General features: G+C 33.1%; 1 protein-coding gene across 6 annotated transcripts in view; it reads right to left on the bottom strand.

Annotated features, from left to right (window-relative positions):
* Positions 1-24,738, bottom strand: part of KIF21A (kinesin family member 21A) — a 187,417-nt gene that overhangs the window by 17,990 nt on the left and 144,689 nt on the right. For 2 of the 6 annotated variants that reach the window (XM_055580585.1, XM_055580568.1), the window contains 16 exons: positions 24,316-24,515; positions 22,204-22,311; positions 19,051-19,119; positions 18,743-18,957; positions 18,450-18,603; positions 17,746-17,940; positions 17,227-17,328; positions 16,296-16,461; positions 15,795-15,815; positions 10,600-10,660; positions 10,178-10,232; positions 7,521-7,732; positions 5,056-5,163; positions 3,703-3,831; positions 1,508-1,546; positions 835-849 (listed from right to left, as the gene is read on the bottom strand). In XM_055580585.1, the coding sequence (XP_055436560.1) occupies positions 835-849; positions 1,508-1,546; positions 3,703-3,831; positions 5,056-5,163; positions 7,521-7,732; positions 10,178-10,232; positions 10,600-10,660; positions 15,795-15,815; positions 16,296-16,461; positions 17,227-17,328; positions 17,746-17,940; positions 18,450-18,603; positions 18,743-18,957; positions 19,051-19,119; positions 22,204-22,311; positions 24,316-24,515 (1,849 nt within the window). The remainder of the gene's footprint in view (positions 1-834; positions 850-1,507; positions 1,547-3,702; positions 3,832-5,055; positions 5,164-7,520; positions 7,733-10,177; positions 10,233-10,599; positions 10,661-15,794; positions 15,816-16,295; positions 16,462-17,226; positions 17,329-17,745; positions 17,941-18,449; positions 18,604-18,742; positions 18,958-19,050; positions 19,120-22,203; positions 22,312-24,315; positions 24,516-24,738) is intronic. The other 4 variants (XM_055580593.1, XM_055580576.1, XM_055580604.1 and 1 more) reach the window with 3 other exon arrangements.

Below are 24,738 nucleotides of genomic sequence, written 5' to 3' on the forward strand. Positions count from 1 at the left end.
ATCCTATTATGTGGAGTTTATAGTTATGAACTGAAGCCATCAAATTTTAACTGCTGCTTCAGATGTTGAAAAGTTATGATCTAATGCATAGTCTATTGCTATAATACTTACTTCCAAAACACTACATATATACGTATGTATATTTTAACAAGCTGATTATAAATAAAAGAATTCATTTTAACAAGCTTAGAGCTGCTTTGATCTGCACAAATGCAGATTAAATGACACAAATCATCCTAAGAAAAAAGTTAAAATAGTACCCTTGGTTATTTAACACTATGACTCCAAAGATTTCCCTCCTTCAAATTACTATCTTTATCCTAAGAATCTACTAATGTTCCCTTGATGACATAACGTTCAACACAATTCTGCCATGTGAAAGGTTGTAAAATTACAGAGGTAAATATCTGCTTTCAATAACTTATGTATGGCATGCCTTGGAGAACAAGATGTCTCTTTTTCATTCTTTTGTATTTTATTCATTCAGACTTCTGAAGAAAATAATTTCAACATTAAATATAATATTATATTCATTATATACTAAAAAATACTCTCATATATTCAGAATATTGGGGTTAATTTTTATAGCCATTACCTGATTCAAAAGATAATATTAATAGAAAGAATATAGAAATTGGAAACATAAGTCAAAGGTATTTCTTTCTCTATTAAAAATCTATTTACATTATGAAATATATAACTAACTTTAATATTGCAAACTTAAACAACAGATCTGATATGAAAGGGAAAAAAATGCTTTTTGGTCCATGAAAAACCAGTATTGTTTTGTAATACTGTGAATGATATTAATTTCCTCTCCCTCCCCCTGCCTACCTTCTGGAGGATCTACTGATGATCAGGAAAATGGTCATGAAACATGGGAAAGTAGTGCAAAGAGAAAGAAGGAGACAAATTGATTAGTAAGAATAGGAAATAAAAGGAAAAAAAGAGAAATTAATGGTCCAAAAAATCCATAACATGAAAAAATGTAACATTATTTTAAAAACAGCATCTAAAATGCTTAAAATATTATGTTTTAAAAATTCTTTTCTTTCGATATTTTATGTACCACAGTATACTTTTTTCCCCTAGCATACCTTTTGTTTTAAAATCACAGAGCCTGCCATAAAGTTTTATTTAAAATCAATAAATCAACATGAAAAAATACCTTATTCACTTCCTACACTTTGAGGTGGAAAAAATGTCTGATGAAGAGCAAACCTTGACATTAATTTTCATAAAACTTAATTTCTTTTAAATAAAAGTTTTAGATTATAGGCAGAATACAAATGGCACAAGTTTTTGTACTATTATATTAAAAAAGTTTGCCATTACCTTGAAAGCTATGACTTCACAAAAGCATATTAAAATTAATATTTAAAAATATTAGTGCATTTATATGGCTTACAAGTTATGAGTGCAACAAAAATGAGACTTGTTTAAAGTTTCTTGGAAGGCATTTTAGAACATCAATGAAATGCCAGAACGTAGGAAAGATAGAAAGTACCTGTGTACCTCCGACAGAGAGGAATCACTTTCATCAGACCTACAGTGAAAGAGTTAGAATTATGAGGAAAAAGAAAACAGATGTCAACAGGTAAAGACACTGAGACTGAACGGATTCAGTACTATGCATAACAGAAATACAGCAAGCATTTCCTTTATAGTGCATTCCTTTTCTATTTGTGCAGAATGTCAGCAAATTCATTGATAGCCAGATTAGTTAAAATTTTGTGCTTATGTTTTCTTCCAAAATTTTGGGGGGTGGGGGGGGGGGAAACTTTCTATTACTGATCCACAGAATCTAATCTACTCTCACTTTCTGAAATACAGACCCTGAAGAGGAACAGCATCAAGCTAGTGAAATACATCACCTCAAGACTCTAATTTGACTAGTACTAGAAACATTTTTCTGTCTCAATAGTCATTAATGAATTTTATTCCTCTTGATAATTACTTTATATTTAAACTCTTCATGCAGAAGTTGCACAAATATACCATATGTATACATGGAAAGCAAATCATTCAAAATTTAATAACCTTGGATTTTAATTCATCTCAAAAACATGGAGTTCTTCTGACTAGGCCATCCCTTAGTAATAGTTAGGAGGTTTTACTGGAACTTAAAAATAGATGAGCTACTCTCGTCAGCCTTAACCTGAAACCTCCAGGACTGACAATAAGTCTAGTTACTATGAAAATCTCTTTAGCTTGTATTATTATATAATATCTTGGGTTGACCACCAAGTTGATTTGGGCTTTCCCATAATGTCTTATGAAAAATTCCCAAACTTTTTGGTCATTCTAATACTTGGGAAGAATGGTGATAAAGTGATTACATAATACTGGCATATTATGTAATCAGAAACAATGTGTAGGACCTAATTCTATCTGGTAAAATATGCTAGTCTCAAAAAGGAGCCCAAAGAAAGTGATTCAAAAGTTAGGTGAGATTTTGAAAGTGTAGTCATTTATTCTAAATTTTACTTTATAGAGATGACAACAGAGTCAAATGATTGATAGCGCATAAACAATTTCAGAAAATATGGAACTATGATTAGATTGTCAAGATTATCAAAAGACTGACACAAAAATTTTATGACTGTGAATGCAAGGGAGACAAAATTTAGTAATTCTTCATATTGTTTGTGAAAATGGACTTCCTAAAGACATTCTTAATGTTCTACTCTTTCTCAACTAAATAAGAGGATTTAAATGTTCTCTTTTAAATATTTTTTTAAAAAACCTATCTAGATCATTTTAAAGGACATGTCTGTATCTACTGCTAAAACTATATTAAAATCTAATAAAAAGTGTATCCATAAATTAAGTGGATTAAACAATCTTTCAAAATGATGATGTGCCTATGTACATAGAGCCATTTAGCATGACCTAAACATGCCAGATGGATTTTAACAATACCTTATAAATTTCAGAAACTTATATATACAGGGAGATTATAGCATAAAAAACAAAGAACTGGTGTGGGATACTGAATATCAAGTATGTATATTATCCACAATGTTATCATTCAAACTCAAAGCAGAGAAGTCAGTTAATAAATACCTTATGGCAACACTGTTAGTAGGAAATTCTTGCAAAAGAGATTCTGGCTCAATGTGGGAATATTTTTTCACTTCAAATTTAATGAAAATTATATTTTCCATCCCTCTCCAACTTCTCTTCCCCAACAACCCAGAGTTCTATGTTGTCCACCCATCAAAGTACTCTTTTACCCATACGTATATGACAATGGTTTTAGAAGATGATACATGCACCAAAAGTAAAATAATTTGCCTCTTTTCAGTGCAGACTATCTGGGTTAGAGGCTTTTATGGGCTCAATAAAGCTGAAGAATCCCAAGAAATTTAAACTTCAAGTGATCTCAAAGATTTTCAATTCTAATTTACTTGAAAAAAAAAAAAGGCAAGACAAGTGTGGAAGTACTGCAATGCAAATCCATAGCAGGGAATAATGTTCAGCAGGAAAATAAATTTCTCTAATTTTGTCTGTATGGTTCATTTTCCATTGGAAAAATACATGAAATATGGGAAGAGTTTACAAGTCAGACTCCATCTCTCACACAGAGAAGCTAAATGTTTTCTACAGACTGTATTGAAAGGTTCAGAATATTATAATGAATAATTGAAAGGTTCAGAATATTATAATGAATAATTGGGGCTCTTTTACTTAATGACTTACTTATCCTGCTGAACTGATGTGTTTCCCTGAGAAACAGTAAGACGATTAAAAACATTCAGCTCATTACGGGGCCGGCTTGGTGGGGAAGGAGGAGGTGAAAGACTAGCCTCTGAGGTTCCAGAATCTGAGCTACAAGAAAAAAAGAACATTACATAGGTGGCTTTAATTGGCTTTAATTTGTTAGAAATGTTATAAGAAACATGCTTTTATTTTTTAAAAAAAGCTTTTCATTATAGAATTCCTTCCTTTCATCCTCTCTTCCTTTTATATAAGATAAAATGTACTCCAAACAATTTCATTGAAATTTTTTTCCACTGAATTTTGTCACATTGGCCACAAGATGGCACTAAAGAAAATGTCTGCTAAAATCTAAGTCAGTATAAATAAAGCAAACCAAATTTAAAATTATACTATTTGAGAGTTGAGACCAAGTTGTTCACTTTACAGATGGGGAAACAGACCCTGAGAGTTTAAGAAGAATTTATCTATTTAGCTGATTTATTCATTTATTTTTAAATTACATATTTGTCCTATCCCCTACCTCCTGCTTATAATTACGACATTCAATTCTGTAGAAACAGGTAAATTTCATCTCTAAATATAGGAAATATAGGAAGAAGGTTAATTAGAAGAGTAATTGCCATGATATTCAAGTCAGCTAAACCAGTGGTCAAAGTAGAGAGTGCGCATCTTGGTACAAGGGAGGAGGAAGGTGTAAGATCATCTTCGCAGGTACAGAAACTATATGAAAGCTTCTTTTTATAATTATTTTTACGTTAAAGAAATTTGCTTTACCAGTACTTAAATATAGATTTGCATTGATGTTTCTACTCAAGACCATGTCAGGGATCTACCTGCCATATGTAGCTCCTGAGGTGGCCTAAGGGAGCTCTCACTATGCCATAGAGTAGAAAGGTGGCAGTGGTTTTAACCCATTTAAAACCTTCCGTCTGTTGTGTTATTGTAATTTACAAATGCCCAGGTAAGTGGATCATCAGATTATATTGTGCACTGTTAAGTAAGCTAACCCTTACAAAACATACAAATAGCTATTAAAATAGTTTAACAAAAAAATTGAGGATAGTTATCAATTTAAACATAAAAGAACAGAAATAAAATGGACAATAGCACATATCTTCTAATACTAGATTTTTGTTAATCACTTTAAAGAGGTGAAATCAATGTCAGTTTTATCAAATGACAGTCAAAATTAATTTCAAAATTTTCTGTAAGACCAAGTCACAATCCCAGAGTAAGCCTGAATATGGAAAATAATTTCACCATTGTCCCTTAGCATCTAAGGGCATCAGACATTTCACACAATCTACTAGATAAAGAGCATGAATAGCTTACTGTTTTTGTTCCTTTGCCTTTGATTTTTCTGCTTTCTCATATGCCTTTCTCCTTGTTACAGGGGAAGGCTCTGGTAGCTTTTTTTCTGACATGGATGACTGCCTGGAACTAAGAGAGAAGATTCTTCAATTATCTAATTTTAAATGCATACACATAATTTTGGCAGATATTCAATTTTCAGTAGATTGACACCTGGAATTTGAGAAAGATTATTTGGAAATGAAACAGAACTAGGAGAGGAAAATATCACAAATTATTTTTAATTAATGGGATCTTGACAGCTGTATATTTTAATTTTTAAATTGGTAATCTTGTCAAATATACATGACCATTATCTTTGAATGTAAACATCAATGCTATATTGCCAAATAGCTAAAATAATATTTTTTACTTTAAATACAAGTGTTTAAAAACATGTGTATAAGTTTGATTAGAACTGCTTCAGTTGAGGGAAAATTGTCTTTACAGTTTTGCAAGAACAAAAATATTAGAATATCAGAGAATGAGAAACAATGAGATTTAATGAATTAATATTTACACACTCACAAAAGAATACTACAGGTAATCACAAAAAACCCACAATTATTTTAGTTAACTAGTATTTAAGTGTTAGCTATATAAATTTTAGTACTAAAAATACTTTTGTTTTATTATAGACTTTAAATGATGAGTAGTGGCTATGTAATTAATAATTTAAGACTAGGATTTCTGTGCATAGTGGTAATGAATTTTAAGTGAAAAAATGAACTTTTGCTATCTTTAACTAGTTATATTAGTAAGAAAAGAGAAAAAAAACCACTAAGGAATTAGCAAGTGGGATCACTAGAATGGGCTTACAATGATTCCTATTTGAAAGTGAAAACTAAATATAATTAAACTTTATGTGCCTGATTTTTTTAATTAGAGGAAAACATATTTTAGAAGTTCTGTATTATTTAAATCATAAGGCCCACTTGAGTAAATCATTTTACTTCATGCAATGAAAGTCATGTACTTATGAGTTATAAGAATCACTGTACCAAGCATATGACCAACTGTTGAATTTGTATAGAACTATATAAGCATCTTAATTTATGAAAACTTGATAATAAATCATGTGAAGAGACAGTGTCTAAAAGATATTTTCTACAACCTGTCATGAATGATACATTTTTAAAACGGGGAAAAAAAAAAAAGGCAACAAGGAGGTATTACCTGCATTCTGGAATCCAGGTCATAGATTTAGTCTTGAAGTTCCAAAAGTCTCTATTCATCTGATAGACTAAATGCTGAACACATAGGAGTCTCTAAAATCTGTTCTCAGCTCTATATCACTACCTTCACTTCATTTTTTTCTACTGTTATCAAAAAAGCACTGAAGCCATAAGCTATACTGGTTAGCAATCTCCAATAGCAAATCCAATTATTAATTACATTAAGTCACCTCAAGCACATGCAGGATAGCTCTGTCATCATTAATTTTGGAACTAAAGATAGCAGATGGGCTTACTGAATGGAAGACAATGAAACTATCTTCATAGGATGAAGAAAGTTATGGGAAACAGATATTCAGGTTGGGGTGGGGAGTTTGTTATATTTTATTATTTAGAGTCATATAATGTGTAACACTTTTTGGCAATATTTCTCAATGCAGTGATGTGCTCATCCAATAGATCATTTGCAAGATCATATGTGAGAATTAGTCCGAAATAAGGCATTAAAAATCTTTACCAAGTGAATGATTGATATAACTTTAATATAACTAAGAAAAGACACTTATACAAACACATGCTGGCCTGTGTAGGGAAATCTTTGTTCTCAAGATAATAATGAAAAATTTCTAAATAAGATTTGTCTTGAATGTTTTTTGTTAAGATTATCATAGAGGAGAGAGGAAACAGTCCCTCCTTCACATCTTTAATAATACAGTATTTACACTTTGTGTGTACACTCATCCCAGACATGCAATGTACTTCAAGGCAAAGAATTAGGAAGCTTCAAAATGTGTTGTTTTTAACTGGTATTTGTACTTTTCTTCAAGAGTTTCAGCCAAGGTTTATTATCCTGACCAGACTCTTAGAACTAGGGTTTAACATAATTAAGAGCAAATTTAAGAGTTTTTTAAAGCTTCTGTTTATATAGTGGTTTTATAGTTATAACTTTAATTTAGGTGTTTCTAAATAAATTTTGCCTGTAATTTATAACTCAGCTTTTATAAAAATTATAATCTTTAAGAAAGACTCTAAAAGTTAAATATCAGACAAAGCAATTCAACAAAGAACATCTCATTTAAATTATTTTGAATGTGCAAAAATTAGGGGATACAATACCTAACAGAAATTACTTGGAAAACTAGAGATCTTATTTACATATATTTTTAAAAATAGAAATAAGAAATTAGTAACATGCAATATATATATATATATATTTTTTTTTTTAAAGAAAAGGCAAAAGAAAGGAAGTTAGTGTAGCTGGGCCAGACTTACATGCTGCCTATCTTAGAAGGAAAGCCAGATGGGGGAGGGAGCTCTTTTTCCCTAGCAGAAGTACTTGTCTCTGTATTCATTCCAATCTCTTGCCCTTCTGCAACAGGTGTAAGAGGGCCAGGCAAGGAGGCATCTCCTGTACTAGTGTCTGAAGCTAGTTCACTGCTATCTGCATACAGCAATTCCATTTGAGTGGTGGTTCTCCTTCGGGCCTAGTCAGAGAATGGAAGGAAAAGCAATCATATGCAAACTTCTGCAGAGAAGATGATTAGGCAATAGAGATTTAATATTAGTTTGAAATAGGTAAAACATTCAGCGTGTCTTTCCTAGCAAGTGTGTCGAACACAACATGTAAGATAGTGACAAGCCAGAGATACAGCCAGCTGAGAACTTTAGAAGTCATAATAATAGCCAATGTTTGTATTATACTTATTGTATGCCAGAAATTCTAAATAATTTACTATATTAGTATATACTATTATTATCCCAATTCATAAAATGAGAGAACTAAAGTACAGGATAGCTAACAGTCCAAAGTCAAACAGCTAGTAAGTGGCAAAGTCAGATTCAAAACCAGACAATCTGCCTCCATTTTTATTATGCTATCCTGATACTAATGGCCAGCTTTCTCAATATATCATTTTAGAAAAAAAAAGAAGGAATAAATAAATTAAACTGAAAGATAGTTGCAGTGGCATTCAACTAAATTCTGATCTTTCCCAGGCTTAGATGACTTATTTAATATACATTTTAATATATATTATATAATATATAAATTTATTTAATATAAATTTAAATTTTACATATCAATTTTTACATCCGTTTCTCCATTTTTATGACCCTGCTCCCCTGATGCCTAACTGGCTGTTTAATCTTCCTGATGGATCTCGAACACCAGTCCATATGTTTTTGGCAGCATGGTAAGGCAGGTGAAGGTTATTGTATTTATTTAAGCACTCCCTTCCATACTCCTAAAAAAACAGACTACCTTGTTGTTAATACTTAGACCTGGCTATTATCACTAATATATTAAAAGATAATCAAAGTGTTTACCAGATTATAAACCTCTAAATGGTAGACACCCTGTTTTATTCAACTTCATATGGCTTGCATTTAATGTAGTGCTGGTACAAGTCTATTTAAGATATATAATCAATTTTATGTCTTCAATGAGTGAAAAATAAATGATATTAGATCCTTTTAGGCATCTATGGGCTTGCCTGGTGGCTCAGACAGTAAAGAATCTGCCTGCAATGCAGGAGACCGGAGTTTGATCCCTGGGTCAGGAAGATCCTCTGGAGAAGGAAATGGTTACTCACTCCAGTGTTCTTGCCTGGAGAATTTTATGGACAGAGAAGCCTGGAAGGCTACAGTCCATGGGGTCACAAAGAGTCAGACATGACTGAGCGACTAACACTAGGCATCCATGCAGTACCAAAGGAGTGATAGATATTACCAGAAAACTTTTGGAAAAAGGAAGCCCTGCAGGCCAGCTTTTCACCGTATCAGTTTTCCCTATTGCCAACTGAATCATTTTCATGGAATTCCTAATCACAGTGGTTTTTTAAGGAGATGACCTTCAGGTTACCACTTCACATCTCTCTCTGGATTTCACAGGGCCTGAAAGACCAAGTTACCTTAAGAGATTCTCTCCTCCACGTTAAGACTCAATCCAAACTATATTAGAATGTTTTCTTTGAGATTGGGTAATTTCTGGTCACTTAGAATAATCAAACTCGAACCACATATCACCAAACTGGTAGTTCAAGGACCACACACAAAGCCTGGAGATGTTTTTCAACTGGCTAGCTCAGTATTTTAAAGAGAAGGAAATTCTCCATTAAAATCCATATTTAAAGCTACTCTTTAAAGAGTTGAGGATCTGGTAGTCTTAGGCCCATATTCCATGATGGCAAAAATAAGCATTAGTTAGTGATGCCTATTTGCTTTAGATGGGCCATGTCCACCTCAGTTAATCATAATGATTCCTGTTAATTATCTTATATCTAACCAAATTATTTATCTATATTACCTGGCTAACCACTGTGGGCCTTATATCCATCCTGTGCATTAGTACAGTACTATTCTTTCAGGTCTTGATTTCATCCATTCAACCAACAAATATTTACTAAGCACTGCAAGAATTCTTTGTTTTCAAACATCTTAAAATGGATAGTTAACTCATCTAACAAATGCTACCAACACACAATCTGAAATATACCATGTTGTTTCTCACACCTGTAACAGCATGTACACTTTTTTTTAAGTTTTACACATATGCATTATAGTCTCAATTTTTAATACAATATGATGATTAAGAGTTGGCCTATTCAAACCATCTCAAGATATGTTAAAATAAATAAGAAACTTAGGAACGTATTAATGTTAAAATTTCAAAAATCTTCTGTCATTCTAAATTATTTTAAGCATTGTTCTCCATAATCATATCTTACCTAGTGGAAAAAGTACAAGAATACAGTAAATAACAAGTTCCACAGAGGAGAAATTTGTCAATATAAATTTTTTTCAAGGGAGACTATGATAAAGAACTAAATTTCTATCATATGAAATCTTTGCCTATGCCCAAGGCCTATTCATTTAATAGTGATAATAAAGAACATCAAAAAAAATGTTTACCTGGTATTTTCTATTCTTACCTTGTTTTTTGGTTTCACTTCACCACAAAGCTTCATAAGGTCTGAAGACAGTGAGCTGTGTGCAAATAAATAATTAATCATATGAATAAAAGGAAACAATATAGAAAACTATATGACCCCTAATGAGTTTAAGTATGGAAAAAAATTTATAAGCTTATGGAAAACACAGAAAGACAATATTTAAAATAAAAATAAACTAATCAAAATAGTTCATTTTCCTTCCTTAAATATCTCAGTATTTTATTTTAAAATTTTTGATGGGTAAGCATTACTTAGTTTGGCTTCCATATTATTATTTCTACTGTTCTTCACTTAGCCATAAAATCTAAAATTATTTGTTTTATGTTAATTGATTCAACAAGATAAAAGTATTAAAAAATATTACAGAAGTCAACTCATTAAGTTTCTAAGGGTTCTCTTACCTTCCTTCTGATCCTGGACTGTGTAAAGGTACATCCTCATCAGTGCTGTCCTCTACATTTTCTAAAAAAAAAATGGTCCAAAATGTAAGTATTATCCATGTCGCACTTTGAATGACTGTAATGCCTATGCTATAATAAACATCAGCCTGAGGTCTCTCAACATGGGCACTTTGGTTTCAGTGACTTGAGTCAAAATAGAAATGTAAAAAAAAATTCTAAGAAACTCTTTTTATTATATGTCCTAGGATGAGAAAAATGTGTTCAAGATAGGAAAACCGTGAGTTGAATGATAAAATAAAGAAGAACAGTGTTCACAGGATGGAAATGAGATCATGTATTTATCTGAGTATGTGTAATTATTTAAATATATTTTCAGAGTATGTATTTATCCCACACCATCCATTTATTCCATGTATGAAAAACCATTGAGTAAAACATGAAAGATTAAAGTAAATGCTGCACAAGCTCCCTTTAATCTCCTGAGGCAACATCAAAAAATACCTAAGTGTAAACATATATGTTGTATTTTATTAGTATTCCAATGTACTTATAGATTGTCTTCTATTTTTATTTTTGTTTTCAAGTAGAACGAGAGTATGTGTGTGTGAAGGTATTCAGAAGTTACACATCAGCATGCAGCTCATTCACATGTACATAGAAGACTAAAACTATAGGTTTCCATGCAATAGTTTTATAAATAAATACAAACAAACCACTGCTATTTCAAAACAGTAGCACACTGATGAAAAGAGAGAAAAAGGCAAACATATAAAACTAGTAGGAAGTCAGTAAATAAAACATCCACTTAAAGTGAATAATTTAAAACGTCAGTGAGCCCTAACACAGGCGCAAAGTTCCAAAACTTATACAATTTATTATAAAGCCGCATCACAAAACTAAAGGCAATATTTTCAGTAATATATGTTAATTAAAATATGTAGGATTAATCTCTTTTAACTTTTACTTTTATATCATACATGTGTATTATGCTCATAAATCATATTCTTAATTCCTTTCTCAGATGCTCCCCTTCTTCCTCACTGTTTAGCAGACAACTGGATAGAAATTCAGTAATAAATGATAGCATTATCTAAAATGGAGCCCATCTAATAGGACCCACAAAAAAGGAGTTTGCTTTTTGAAATGAGGAAAATGGTGGTCTTGAGGGTAATGTGTATCTCAAGCCCATACTTAGAGGCTGGGGGATGTGCTTCACAGACAGGATATTGAGTGCTAATGTAACGGAATTAGTTAATAACACAGAAAATGGAAAGAAATGACAAATCTAGTCTTTATTTTCCCATATATAAAAGCAGGCTAAGATTAACTAGTAATTTTCCTGTAAGGAATGATGAAACCAGATAGAGTATCAAACATCATGTAAGTGTTTAGTAAAAACTACTTAGCTCCTGCATATGCATGTATGCTTTATTCAGAGATGATTACAGTTTGGCATAACTAACCTAGCCAGAAGATAGAGCCCTTCACTGAGACGTTCACCAAATCACACACCTCTTCAGGCCTGAGCTTTGCCTGTGGCACTATATCCGTCTGGGCAGCAGGATATGCCATCATCTCACTGCTCTACTTTCAACTCTTAAGAACATAATTCCAGCCCAGTGTCAGCTTCTTTTCTCATTGTTAAGCATTAAAACTAAAAGCAGTGAGATTTAAAACTCCAAAATGTCTTAAAGTCATCCATATCAGTACATAGTTGCATAATCTCACGTCACTAGAAGCTAACCAGTTATTATTAAAGTCTTATATTAATATAAATACGTATGGAAAAGAGTTGACATAGTGTTGCAGGGAAGAGTCAATTATGACTCCACATTAGATCTGTTTATTTTACCTTAACCTTTGCTTACTGTTGATTTTTTTCACTAAAAGTATACTGTCCATACATAATGGCCTGCCTCAGGGAATCCTGCCCCTCTGCTTGAATGTTAAACCAAAATGCCTTTATTCAGGATCCTGTCCACCTATGGATGACTATAGAAAGCAAGAAATTGACATATCCCCTCCCCAAGACTGGCCATTCCAGGTGATGTTTGCAAGGTTAATGGTCTTTTTACTTTATTCCCTCACCTTTCCCCATTTCTGTTCTATAAAAGAACCTGGCATGCAGATCCTGATAAGATGATTATTTTGAGATGTTAGTCTGCCATCTTCTCAGTCAGCCAGATTTCTGAGTAAAGTCGTATTCCTTGCCTCAACATCTCATCTCTTAGTTAATTGGTCTGTTGTGCAGCGATCAGAAGGAGTCTGGACTGGGTAACAATAGCAGCCCAAGACTACTATCCTTAGAAAGGCGTTCTTGCAAAGTTGGACTTTGTTATCTGGAAACTTGGCTCTCAGAATTTCTCCAGTCACCAGTTAACTAATATAGTTCATTACACCTAGAATATGTGTGCAAACAATATGGCTTATGCTGAGAATTCCTGCTTTCCTTCCAGAATCTGGAATTCTGGTACTACTATATAAAAGGAATGTATGTGACTAGTACCCAGTAAAAACCTCAGGTGCTGAGTGTCTAATGGAATTCCCTGGATGTGAACAATGCACTCATGTTGCTGCACTTTCATTCCAGAGAGAAATGTATACTCTGTGTGATGCTTCCTGGAAGGAAAAGAGCATAAGAAAGCCTAGATATGGATTCTTCCTTACTCCATCTGCATCTTTTCCTTTATAATACTGTTGTATATCCTTACATTGCTCTCATTAATCTTTGCCATGAATATAATTGTACACTGAGACCCTTGAATCTTCTAGCAAACTCCTAAAGGTAGAGAAAGATCCTAGGAACAACAACAAACACAGGTGGAGGAATAAGAAGGGGAAAATAAAGATGTTTTTCAATGGCTACAACAAGACACACCTATTAGCATGGAGTACTGGCCTCTAACCTTATGTTCATCATCCCAAGCCACATACTTGCTGCTCTAGGGCAACAACCTGCTTGAAGTCTTCATAAATATAATGTTGTGGCTAAATGTCCATGCTTTACCTTACTCCCTGCCAAGAGTGACTCTTCTGCCTAGCCCCCTTCTACCTTGTCTCTTGCCTAGCTAAATCTTTTTCTTCCTTTATGTTTCAGCTCAGATTTTACCAGCTCCAGAAAGCCTTCATCAACTCCTCCATTTTTGTTAGGTAGCCCCATTCTGTGATCCCATAACTCCCTGTACATATCTCAAGTCTCTTCCCTGTCACTCTCAGTAAGGTATAGTCCACGAGAGCAAGATTCTGTATCTTATGTTTGAATCCCAGCACTCAGCCCGAAGCTCGAGATAAATTGAAATTAAACAAAAAAAAATTGTTTTAAAGCAATGTACATATGACCATCTAGTTTGTCTGTATTTACTTCCATGTTTTTCTCCTTCTATGCTTTTTTCCAAGCACTTCTGGGTCTAGATTATGGCCTCAGGGAAAATTTATGCCATGAGTAACAGGTTGTTATCAGTTGAATGTGTTCCTCTTCTCTGTTTTGACCCTTCTTTAAGCTACAGACAATTGAAAGTTGTGAAAAAGCAACAACACTCATCAAATAACAGTTTAATATTTTCTGCACAAAATGACATCAAAGAGGACATTGATTTTTTTCTTCCAAGTTAAAAGAGATAATAGACTTAAATAAGAATTAACTTATTACTTCAAGTTGAGCCACTAAGATGAAGAAGAACAAAGAAAAGGCAGAGGAGGGGGTGGGAAGAACAAAAAGAAGGAGAGTGAAGAGGAAGAGGAGAGGAAATATGCTTAATAACATATGGAATGGCAAAAATTCTCATTATATTCCAGGAATTTTGGCAGCCTTAACATGGTTCTTTAATATAATCAAAATTTTTTCTACCTGTCTTTGTTATAGCTTGAGCAGGTTAAAAGTCCACATCTATATTATTGAGTTGATCTCAAGGAAATATTATTTTGAGATTTAACACACAGGGTAAACTAAGAAAGGTCTAATAATATCAAACAGCTCAAGTATTTTATTTGTGTAACAGTCTACCATTTAAAATAAATTCAGATCCATAGACTGTTTAATGACCCAGAGAGGTAATTGCATTAATCTTTTAGCTACATTCCTCTCCTTCAAGAAAAATATTTTAGAAAACTTTTGACAGCTGTGTGATTAGGAAAAAAAGTTAGGATCAGATTTTGAAATAATTTTAAATAAAAACTGTTCAAAAATAATCATTCGGGAGAATTGCAAAATCACCCTGATACTCCTGATCTTTCATATATATATATATATATAACTGCCAGGAGAAGCTCAGATATTATTCATGGGTGAGCATAGTTCACATGAATATTATAGATGCAAGAGCTAGAAAATCTCAATACTCAAATATTTCTTAAGCTCTTTCTAACTTGAACATATTATAATTATAAATATTATTTTAATCCATTCATGTAAAATTCTTTGGATAGCTTTATTCACGGAGAAGGCAATGGCACCCCACTCCAGTACTTTGGCCTAGAAAATCCCATGGACGGAGGAGCCTGGTAGGCTGCAGTCCATGGGGTCTCTAGAGTCAGACATGACTGAGCGACTTCACTTTCACTTTTCACTTTCATGCATTGGAGAAGGAAATGGCAACCCACTCCAGTGTTCTTGCCTGGAGAATCCCAGGGACGGGAAGCCTGGTGGGCTGCCGTCTATGGGGTCGCACAGAGTCGGACACGACTGAAGCGACCTAGCAGCAGCAGCAGCAGCAGCTTTATTCAACTTACAATATTAGAATATATGTACTTAATTCTATAAAATTTAAGAATAGCTGAGAATCTATCAAAAATAAACCAAAGACATTATATATAAAAGATATATAACACAGAAAGATATTTATGAGGGTAAAATGACAAATTCATGGAGAGATTTAAAAACTAAATAGGAATATATATCCCATTTTTTCCTACAAGAAATAGAAAGAAGGGCTTATGAAACTAGAGCCAAAACTGAAGTTCAAATAATAAAATAGAAAACTATACTTCTTTAAACATCTAAGAATTTAAAAATCAAGAAATGTGTAAGACAAAAGACTTAGTATGTTTGTGGTCACAGATACATTTCAAAAAAGATCATGCAAAAACCAGCTGGCTGTCAATAAAAATGTTTTAAATAAGATGTACCACAATTAGTGTACATGAACAATTAGTAATTCATGCAGCTGTAGGGTACACAGAAAGCTAAACATACTTACCTAATGGTACGCTATCTAGATCTGTACAAATAACAGCAAAAAGGAAACAAAAAGCAATACTCCAATCAAAACAGATCCAATGTTAAGAACTCTCACATAAAACAAGATTATGTACCATTTATAAGATATGTAGAATAGATGCCATAGCAAACACTTATACATTTATTTTTAAGACAGTTAGATATGCAGAATAAAGTAATGAAGCTTGGTTAATAATTTAAACAACCAACTCAGAAACATTGTTGATCTTTTTTAATTCATAAAAATTATTTGCTTAATAATGCTAAGTAAGTATTTTTAAGTTACTAATCATTTCTTGTAGTGACAATAATTATACCCCCCCAAATTTATACATGCAAATTAAAAAAGGAATAATTATTAAAAGCATAAGTAAATACAGCATCTATTCAGTCAAGCTATAGAGGAAAGAGGTAGAGTATAGCATACTCAAAGAGCAAAGTTACCATGCAATGTATTTAACTAAAATTCAATCCAAATTACCTTGTAAAGCATGGCCTAGTAAAGCATCTAGCTCAGGATTTAATTCTGCTTTCTCTTTCAACATATGGAATAAGAGCTGGTTTTGTGTAGCACTGGTTATTTCAGTTTGTTTAAGCCGACCTTCAAGTACTTTAATTTGAGCCTCTTTCTGGGCAGCCTGAAGACCCTATAACATTCCCCCCAATAAAAAAAAAATGTATCTTAGATGACACAAAACAGAATCAACTGCATGAAGATCTGTATCAAATGACAAATGCATATGATGTCAGATTTGACATTAGATAGATCTTGATTCATCCTAGCTCTTCTGCTTGCAAACTCAGTGACCCTGAGCAAGTGTTGGCTAGCTATTAGTATCAGAGGAATCTTCCTGACTAGTATCAGAATCTTCCTGATCCTCAGTTTCCTCATATTCAAAATAATACAAATAATATTTATTCCATATACATTGTAAGGATTAAGCAAGAGAACAAAACTAAAGGTATAGCACAGTCTCAATGTGAAGAAAAAAGGTAAGTCAGAAATCATTATCATCTTTAATAACATTTAAGCAGAAATTGCTTAAGATAAGGAGAGTGCAAATGTATTTTTTCCTGACTTTGAGTTGTAAAGAGTCATTATTAAATCAAAATTATAACACTGAGTTTGCACACTAAGAGATTTTTCTTTTACCTTTTCTTTTGTTAAAGCAAAAAAGAAATGATTAAGTTGTTTACCTGTTCTAATACACAAGCGCAATAGATGAGAAGCTAATGGAATTGATGTACATACTCCTGACTTTTCTTAACTCTAAAGAAAGATAAAAGGAACACTTTCCATTGTAAAATAATCTTCCTCCTTATTACAAAGGAAAGGGTCATTAGCAAAAGATAAAACTGTAATGAATTAACAAAAGCTTAGGTTTTTCAGTAAGAGTGTGGTTAGATCTTACCTTATTGATGCCCATTGACAGGAAGTGATCTAGAAGGTATCGGGCTTCTGTAAGTGTGCAAGCATTAATGACTGCAGTGACATCCAATGTTTCTCCTTCTTCCTGCATCAAACCAGCAAATGATGTATCATTACCTTGAGCTGAATGTGTTTAACAGAAGACAAACCCTATTGCTTCATGCATTTATTTGATATTATTGGATTAGCTAATGAGACTTCTCAGAAAAGCATAAAAAAATCCCTACTCTAAGAAACATATGGTCTAGTTTAAAAGATAAAACATTTAAGCAGTTAAGAATTCAAGATGGATTAATAAATGATAAATATGTTTTATCAATGATAAATAACATCACACAATCAGCAGAGAAATCTAGAAAGCAGGCAGGAAGAGTATACATGCAAAACCTGAGAATTATATTAAACCATAGATTAAAATATCCCTTTATATAAAAATTCAAAGTGCTTTTAATGACAAAAAAACAAAAATACTTCTCATTAAACATTTTTCTTAGTTACAAACCTTTGCTTCTTCCATCTGCATGATATTGGCTTGACAATCAGAAATACTGTCATTGATATAATCTATATTAGCAGTTAATGACTCCATCTCTTCATTGATGTTAATCACATTTTTATCTCCTTCTCCATTCTCCTTGACTATCTTTTCCCTTTTCTTTGAAAGTTTCTCTCGTCTTTTTGTGAGTTCTTCCCGTTGCTATTGAGAAAACAGATTAGACTTTAAGAAATTATGTTCATCTCGGATCTTGAGAACTTTATGCCAAATGAAATAAGTGAGTTACAGAAGGGGTAAATCCTGCAGGATCCCACTTCTGAGAAGCATCTAAATAGTCAAACTCATAGAAGCAGTACATAGAATGGTGGTTACTGGGGATTGAGGAAGAGAAAATGGGGATTTACTGTTCAGTGGATATAAATTTTCAGTTATATAAGATGAGTAAGTTATAGAATTCTTTACAACACTGTGCTTATAGTTGACAACACTGTGCTATACATTTTTAAATGTATATTAAGAGGGTAGAGCTCATGGCATCTGTTCTTACTACAATTAAAAAAATAAAAGATGCTCATCTATTCATACACAATGCAATCACCACACCCCCAAAAGAACACAGCTTGGCAAGTATTCAATTTACCCAGCAAACAAATGTAGAAAACAAAAATTAACAGCTGAGAGAGTGCAAATCTACTTTCTACTTTTCACACCTTGAGCAGCCTATTCATATCAGCCTCCATATTGGAAATAGTCATTTTCTGCATGATGATGTCTGTGACCCTGCGTTCAAGAAGCTGCCACTTCATGCGAGCTGTTTTAGAAGTAAACACTCGGCCAGTCAATCCTTTCCTTTGATATTTTTTTCTATAATCATATAAAAACATACAAACATAGTTATGTGCTTGTTTGATTATGTGATGCCAAATGATGAGCTATTTTTCATTTAAGTCCAACATCCAGTGATGTAAATATTACATCAGTAGGAACAGAAGAACATGCTTACCTGGTTCCATTTGCCGTGGGTGTAGGTATGGCCTGGACTCTTGCCACAGGAATTCTCATTTTTTGCTGGGCTCCAGCTCTTAATGCATCTGTTTCTACAGCAGCTGCACTGAAACCTGTGTCCTGAACAGGAGTATCAGATGAGCTCAACTTCCGAGTGACTTTTCCAGCCACTTTATCTGACATGGGCCTTACTTGCCGACGAAGAGCTGTAACCTGAAATAGCAATGGAGACTGACTCATTTTCAATCTATAGAAATACATCATTTATTTCAAAGCCAGAATGTTTCCTCCAAATGGTCTACTTGCCTCTTCTGTTTTGCGACGAAGAACCACTTCTTGGTTTCTTTTTTGGGCTTCTAGAAGTCTAAGTTGATGCTATAAAATAATATTGAATAAGTTAAAATAGTAAACTGAAAGATAAAATACTTCTTACTTCTTTATTTTCACTGTCCCATTTCACTGGGAACTGTAAGAATTCTCAGCAGCATCTGAGCTAATTATCACCTTGCATCCATTACTATGGATTTCACAGGTGGCACTAGAGTTAAAGAACCCACCTCCCGGTGCAGGAGACATAAAGAGACACAAGTTCTATCCTTGGGTCAGGAAGATCCCCTGGAAGAGGGCATGGCAACACACTCTAGTGTTCTTGCCTGGAGAATCCCATGGACAGAGGAGGCTGGTGGGCTACAGTCCATGGGGTCACAAAGAGCAGGACACAACTGAGTGACTAAACACAACACAGCAGCAATAAAGGGCTTACTATATGCAAGTATCTTCCTAAACACTTCACAAATATCTCATTTCTGTTTTGGTTGCTGGCTGAGGCATGAACAGGAAGAAACACAGTTTAGAATATTTTCAATAGATATTTTCAATACAATACCTTGTATTACAAGGTATACAATAATTATAAACTCTGGTTTAAATATAGAGAGAACATATATTAATTGTATTAGCACTTTATAATAACTTTGGAAATACTATATTGGTCAATAAAATTAACTGGCTACCAATTTGTTTCTAGGTAGTCTATATGATAAAGAAAATTATTAATTACTTTAAGCCATTTTACAGGGACATAATTTAGGAAATAGTTTTGGACTAAAAATAAAACATGTTCTGGTTCTGTCATTTATTTAACTCTGTGATCATGGGCAAAGCTTTGGACTTGGACTTGATCACAAACATCTCTTCTAGGACTTCAACTCTGTGATGTAACAAATAGCTCTCTATGTTGTGCATCCCAAATTCAAATAGATGATTCATTCCAAGTATATATATATTCTTATCTTATCAGATAGGAATTTGTTGAGAAAAGGACTCTGTCTTATCACTGTGACACCTTGCCTATACAATAATAGACATGGAAGAAAAGCTAATAAATCTTTTTAAATTAATGAACTATCCAAAACTAAAATTAACCTATAGTTTCAAGCTTGTTACTAAATTTAATTTCTTCATATTAAAAATCAAATCTCAAGCTCATTCATAATTTTTGTATGACATACACAACATATTTGGTTCTCTGAGGGTTCAAATTGAATATTACAAGAAACACTTTAGACAGGAGTAGAATATGCACACAAAGCAACAAATTAAAGAGAGGAAAAAGTCTGAAATGGTAGCTTTTTATATGATTAGCCAGAAAAGAGACATCATATGTGTGGATAAAATGCAAAAGTTCAGTCCTGGGAATTAATTGTTCAATATTGATCTCTCTATACACCATATGCTGTTGTTTAATCGTTGTGTCCAACTTAGTAATAAAGAAGTAGGTAGCATACACTGTAAGGAAATCATGCCTGTCACTAAAGAATTTCATTAAAAATGAAATAAATAGCCTAAAAGTCAAAACAACCAAAATCCCCAACAATTGAAGAATGGATTAGCAAAATGTGCTTGGTACATATAGTCATTAAAAAAAAATGTACTACTGATATATGCTATAACATGGATAAACCTTCAAAATATACTAAATGAAAGAAGCCAGACACAAAAGGCTACATATTGTATGATTCCACGTATACAAAATGTCTAGAATAGGCAAATACATAGGCAGGAAGTAGATTAGTTGCTGTCAGGAGCCAGGGAGAGGAATGCAAGTAATTGCTAATTGGTCTGGGGTTTCTTTTCAGAGTGATGAAAATGTTATGGAATGGTGATTGTTGTACAAATTTGTGAACATACTAAATATTTGAATTTTATAGGTTAAAACTGAGTTTTATGGCATATGAGTTTTATCAATTTTTTAAAAAGCAGGAAAAAAAGAACAGACCATATGCTAGAGTGTGATTCTACCTGATTTCAGTAACAATGTACTAACATAAACAAGATATAAAATCACCAGGTATTAAAAATGATAAAATAGACTGATTATTAAAATACATTAATATCTTAGGAAAATTAATAAATATATATAGTTATAAATATGGGAGTCATCTGACTAACATATTTATTTTTCTATCTCATTAGTCATTCTCTAGCTCCCTAATTTCATCTTAAGCTCACAAAACAGATTTCTGTTTTCTAAAATATCTTGTATATTCATGTTTTATTCAGGGAGAATTTAGAAGAAGTTGGGTGAGAAAAATGGAACAAAGGCTGGAACCTAATTGATATTGTGGTAAAGAAGGTAATGGCTCCTTTAAAAAAAAAGTCATAAATAACTATATTGTCAAAAATTTGGGAAAAAAAATCCAATCAACTAGAACCTATAATTTTAATACAACAAAATTTAGCATATTGATATGCATCTTTTAAATTTTTCTGTCATTGTAAATAAGCATTCATATATAAAATGTTACTTTACGCTTAATGTTAAAGCATAGTCATTTTTCATTTTACTATGCAGTTTCCAAATCCTAATTGTTAACAGATGAATAAATACCCTTAAATGGAATGAATTATAATTTATTTAACTGTCACCTCTACTGTCACACATCTTAGTTGGTTTTACATTTTTCATTACTACAAATAACCTAAAGTGAAGATTTTAACATACTGTAATGTAATTTTTCTTAGTTTAAATTATTTGCTTAGTCTGAGTTCATAGAAACATAATTCTTGGGTCAAATAATACAAAAATTTGTATAGCCCTTAGTAAAGTCTCTTCTAGTGAAGTCTGGTTATTAGTTAAGGGACATTCATAAGAATCTCTGTCTTTGGAACCACGTTAAAAATCACTATTTTACTGCAACTACTTCCTTGGTCTCCCTAGAAATAATCAATTATTATTTGCCACTTTCTTCCATCTGATCATCTAGGATAAGCCTCCAATAAAACTTATAGTAATATTAAACTGTTTTTCATAAACTTTTATATTGAATTACTATAATAAATGCCATATATAAAAATGCTTTATTGTCCCTCTTTTTAATAAAGTTATCAAAAAATATCTTCCATTTATTGAACAATATTATTGACATACAGTATTTTTACATAACTGAGTCCACTCACCTCTCTTTTACGTTGATCCTTTTTCAGTTGAGCAATCTCTCTGTTTCTTCTAGATTCTGTCATTCGGGCTTTTTCTTGTTCTTCTTTCATTTGTTTCATTAAGCGAACCTAAAGTATTAGGTAAATACATCTACTGTGATTACCCTTTTACAATATTCATTAAATAAATCATATGTATGGAAGTATACTCAGGATTCTGAATACTGAACAAGAAAAAATGTGGAGTTTTGCAACATGTTAAAAGGTCAGTTCCTATTTTTGTAAGATTAATGTATTTATATTTTGAAAACACTTCTAACATATTAATCCAGTGAACCAGTGAAGTTGCTCAGTCGTGTCCGACTTTGAGATCCCATGGACTGTAGCCTACTAGGCTCCTTCATCCACAGAACTTTTCAGGCAAGAGTACTGGAGTAGGTTGCCATTTCCTTCTCCAGGGGATCTTCCTGACCCAGGGATAAAACCCAGGTCTCCCACATTGCAGGTAGACACTTTACTCTCTGAGCTACCAGGGAAGCCCTTTTTAACATATTAATATTTCTATTAAATTACTTACTGTTCTAAGCTTTTTATATTCAATCCAGGGGTTTTATTACTAGAATAAGTTTTTGGTATTTAACTTATTATCGGTAGCTGTGTGACCTTGAACTAGTTACTTAACCACTCCGGGCTTTGGTTTTCTAACGTATAAGATCATGGCATCTGGTCCCATCACTTCATGGCAGATAGATGGGGAAACAGTGGAAACAGTGTCAGACTTTATTTTTTTGAGCTCCAAAATCACTGCAGATGTTGACTGCAGCCATGAAATTAAAAGACACTTACTCCTTGGAAGGAAACTTATGACCAACCTAGATAGCATATTGAAAAGCAGAGACATTACTTTGCCAACAAAGGTCCATCTATTCAAGGCTATGGTTTTTCCAGTGGTCATGTATGAATGTGAGAGTTGGACTGTGAAGAAAGCTGAGCACCAAAGAATTGATGCTTTTGAACTGTGGTGTTGGACAAGACTCTTGAGAGTCCCTTGGACTGCAAGGAGATCCAACCAGTCCATCCTAAAGGAGATCAGTCCTGGGTGTTCATTGGCAGGACTGACGCTAAAGCTGAAACTTCAATACTTTGGACATCTGATGCAAAGAGTTGACTCATTGGAAAAGACCCTGATGCTTGGAGGGATTGGGGGCAGGAGGAGACGGGGATGACAGAATGAGACGGCTGGATGGCATCACCAACTCAATGGACATGAGTTTGAGTGAACTCCGGGAGTTGGTGATGGACAGGGAGGCCTGGCGTGCTGTGATTCATGGGATCACAAAGAGTCGGACATGACTGAGTGACTGAACTGAACTGAACTGAACTGAATATTTCTATGGGATTGGATTCCTTTGAGAATTCAATGAGTTTATACCCACCTTGTGCCTATAACTGTGCCTGGCACATAGTAAGCACTTGTGATTTTAGCTATTTTTGTTGTCATCAGCAACTATACAACATAATAACCTAATGACTTTTTCAATCATTTCCACACTTCCTATTTTAAGGAAACTACATTGATTTTCATGGCAAAATGTTAAGAATAATCTATTCTAAAACAAAAACAATAACAGATAAGAATTCACATACTCTCTTTGGTCAAGGGAAAAAAACTTGCAGTTTTTTATGCATGGGAGCAATAACCACCAAATTCAAGATAGCTACCTCTAAGGGAAAGGAGACTATGATCAGGAATGGATATATAGGAGGTTTTGCACATATCTGTAATATTTAATACCTTAAACTAGACACTGAATATATTGTTCATTGTTTTTATCTCTGACTTTTTGCATGTTTGAAATATTTTTACTTTTGCTAATCTATGAGTTTTAAGAAAATAAAGATAAATATCCATTAAAGTCAGAGAAGTCCTACTGACTACATGATTTTTAGCCATTTCAAAGAAAGACTCTGATAATGGATAACTATAGGAAACAACTACTAACTGCCAAAAGGAAGTGCATCATTTCTAGGTTACAGAAAGAATACAGAATACAGAAAGAACCACAATAATTTTTTTGGTCCCAAATGACACAAGTATTACCATCAAACATTAATTGAAAATATAATCAATACCTTAGTTTTCTTCATTTCCATCACATCCTGCTGTAATTTCTTCAATTGTTTTTCATATTGGGACTGATTTTTAAGCAACCTTGCATGCTCTTTCTGAGCTGCCTGAAGTCTCTGCAGTTCTTTATTCATGGCTTGTAGTTTCTTTTCATATTCAGACCTCACTTTTTTTGCCTTTTCTTCTGAGTAAGATTCCATTGAGCCTAAATGACCAAACGATATTTGTATTTGTTTTTGTGAGATACAGATATTTATTTTACAGATTTATAATTCATGACCTTAGAGAAGAACTACCTCCCAAATACAAACCTCAGGAGGCCAGGGTGTCTTCCAATTACTCTCTCTTTTAATATTGATTCTTACTTAACAGCCATTGAATTTTTATCTTTCTAATTTAAAAAAAGTTCCCAGCATAAATCAAGGCAT

Source organism: Bubalus kerabau, chromosome 1 (genome assembly GCF_029407905.1).
Source record: "Bubalus kerabau isolate K-KA32 ecotype Philippines breed swamp buffalo chromosome 1, PCC_UOA_SB_1v2, whole genome shotgun sequence".
Taxonomy (NCBI): Eukaryota; Metazoa; Chordata; class Mammalia; order Artiodactyla; family Bovidae; genus Bubalus; species Bubalus kerabau.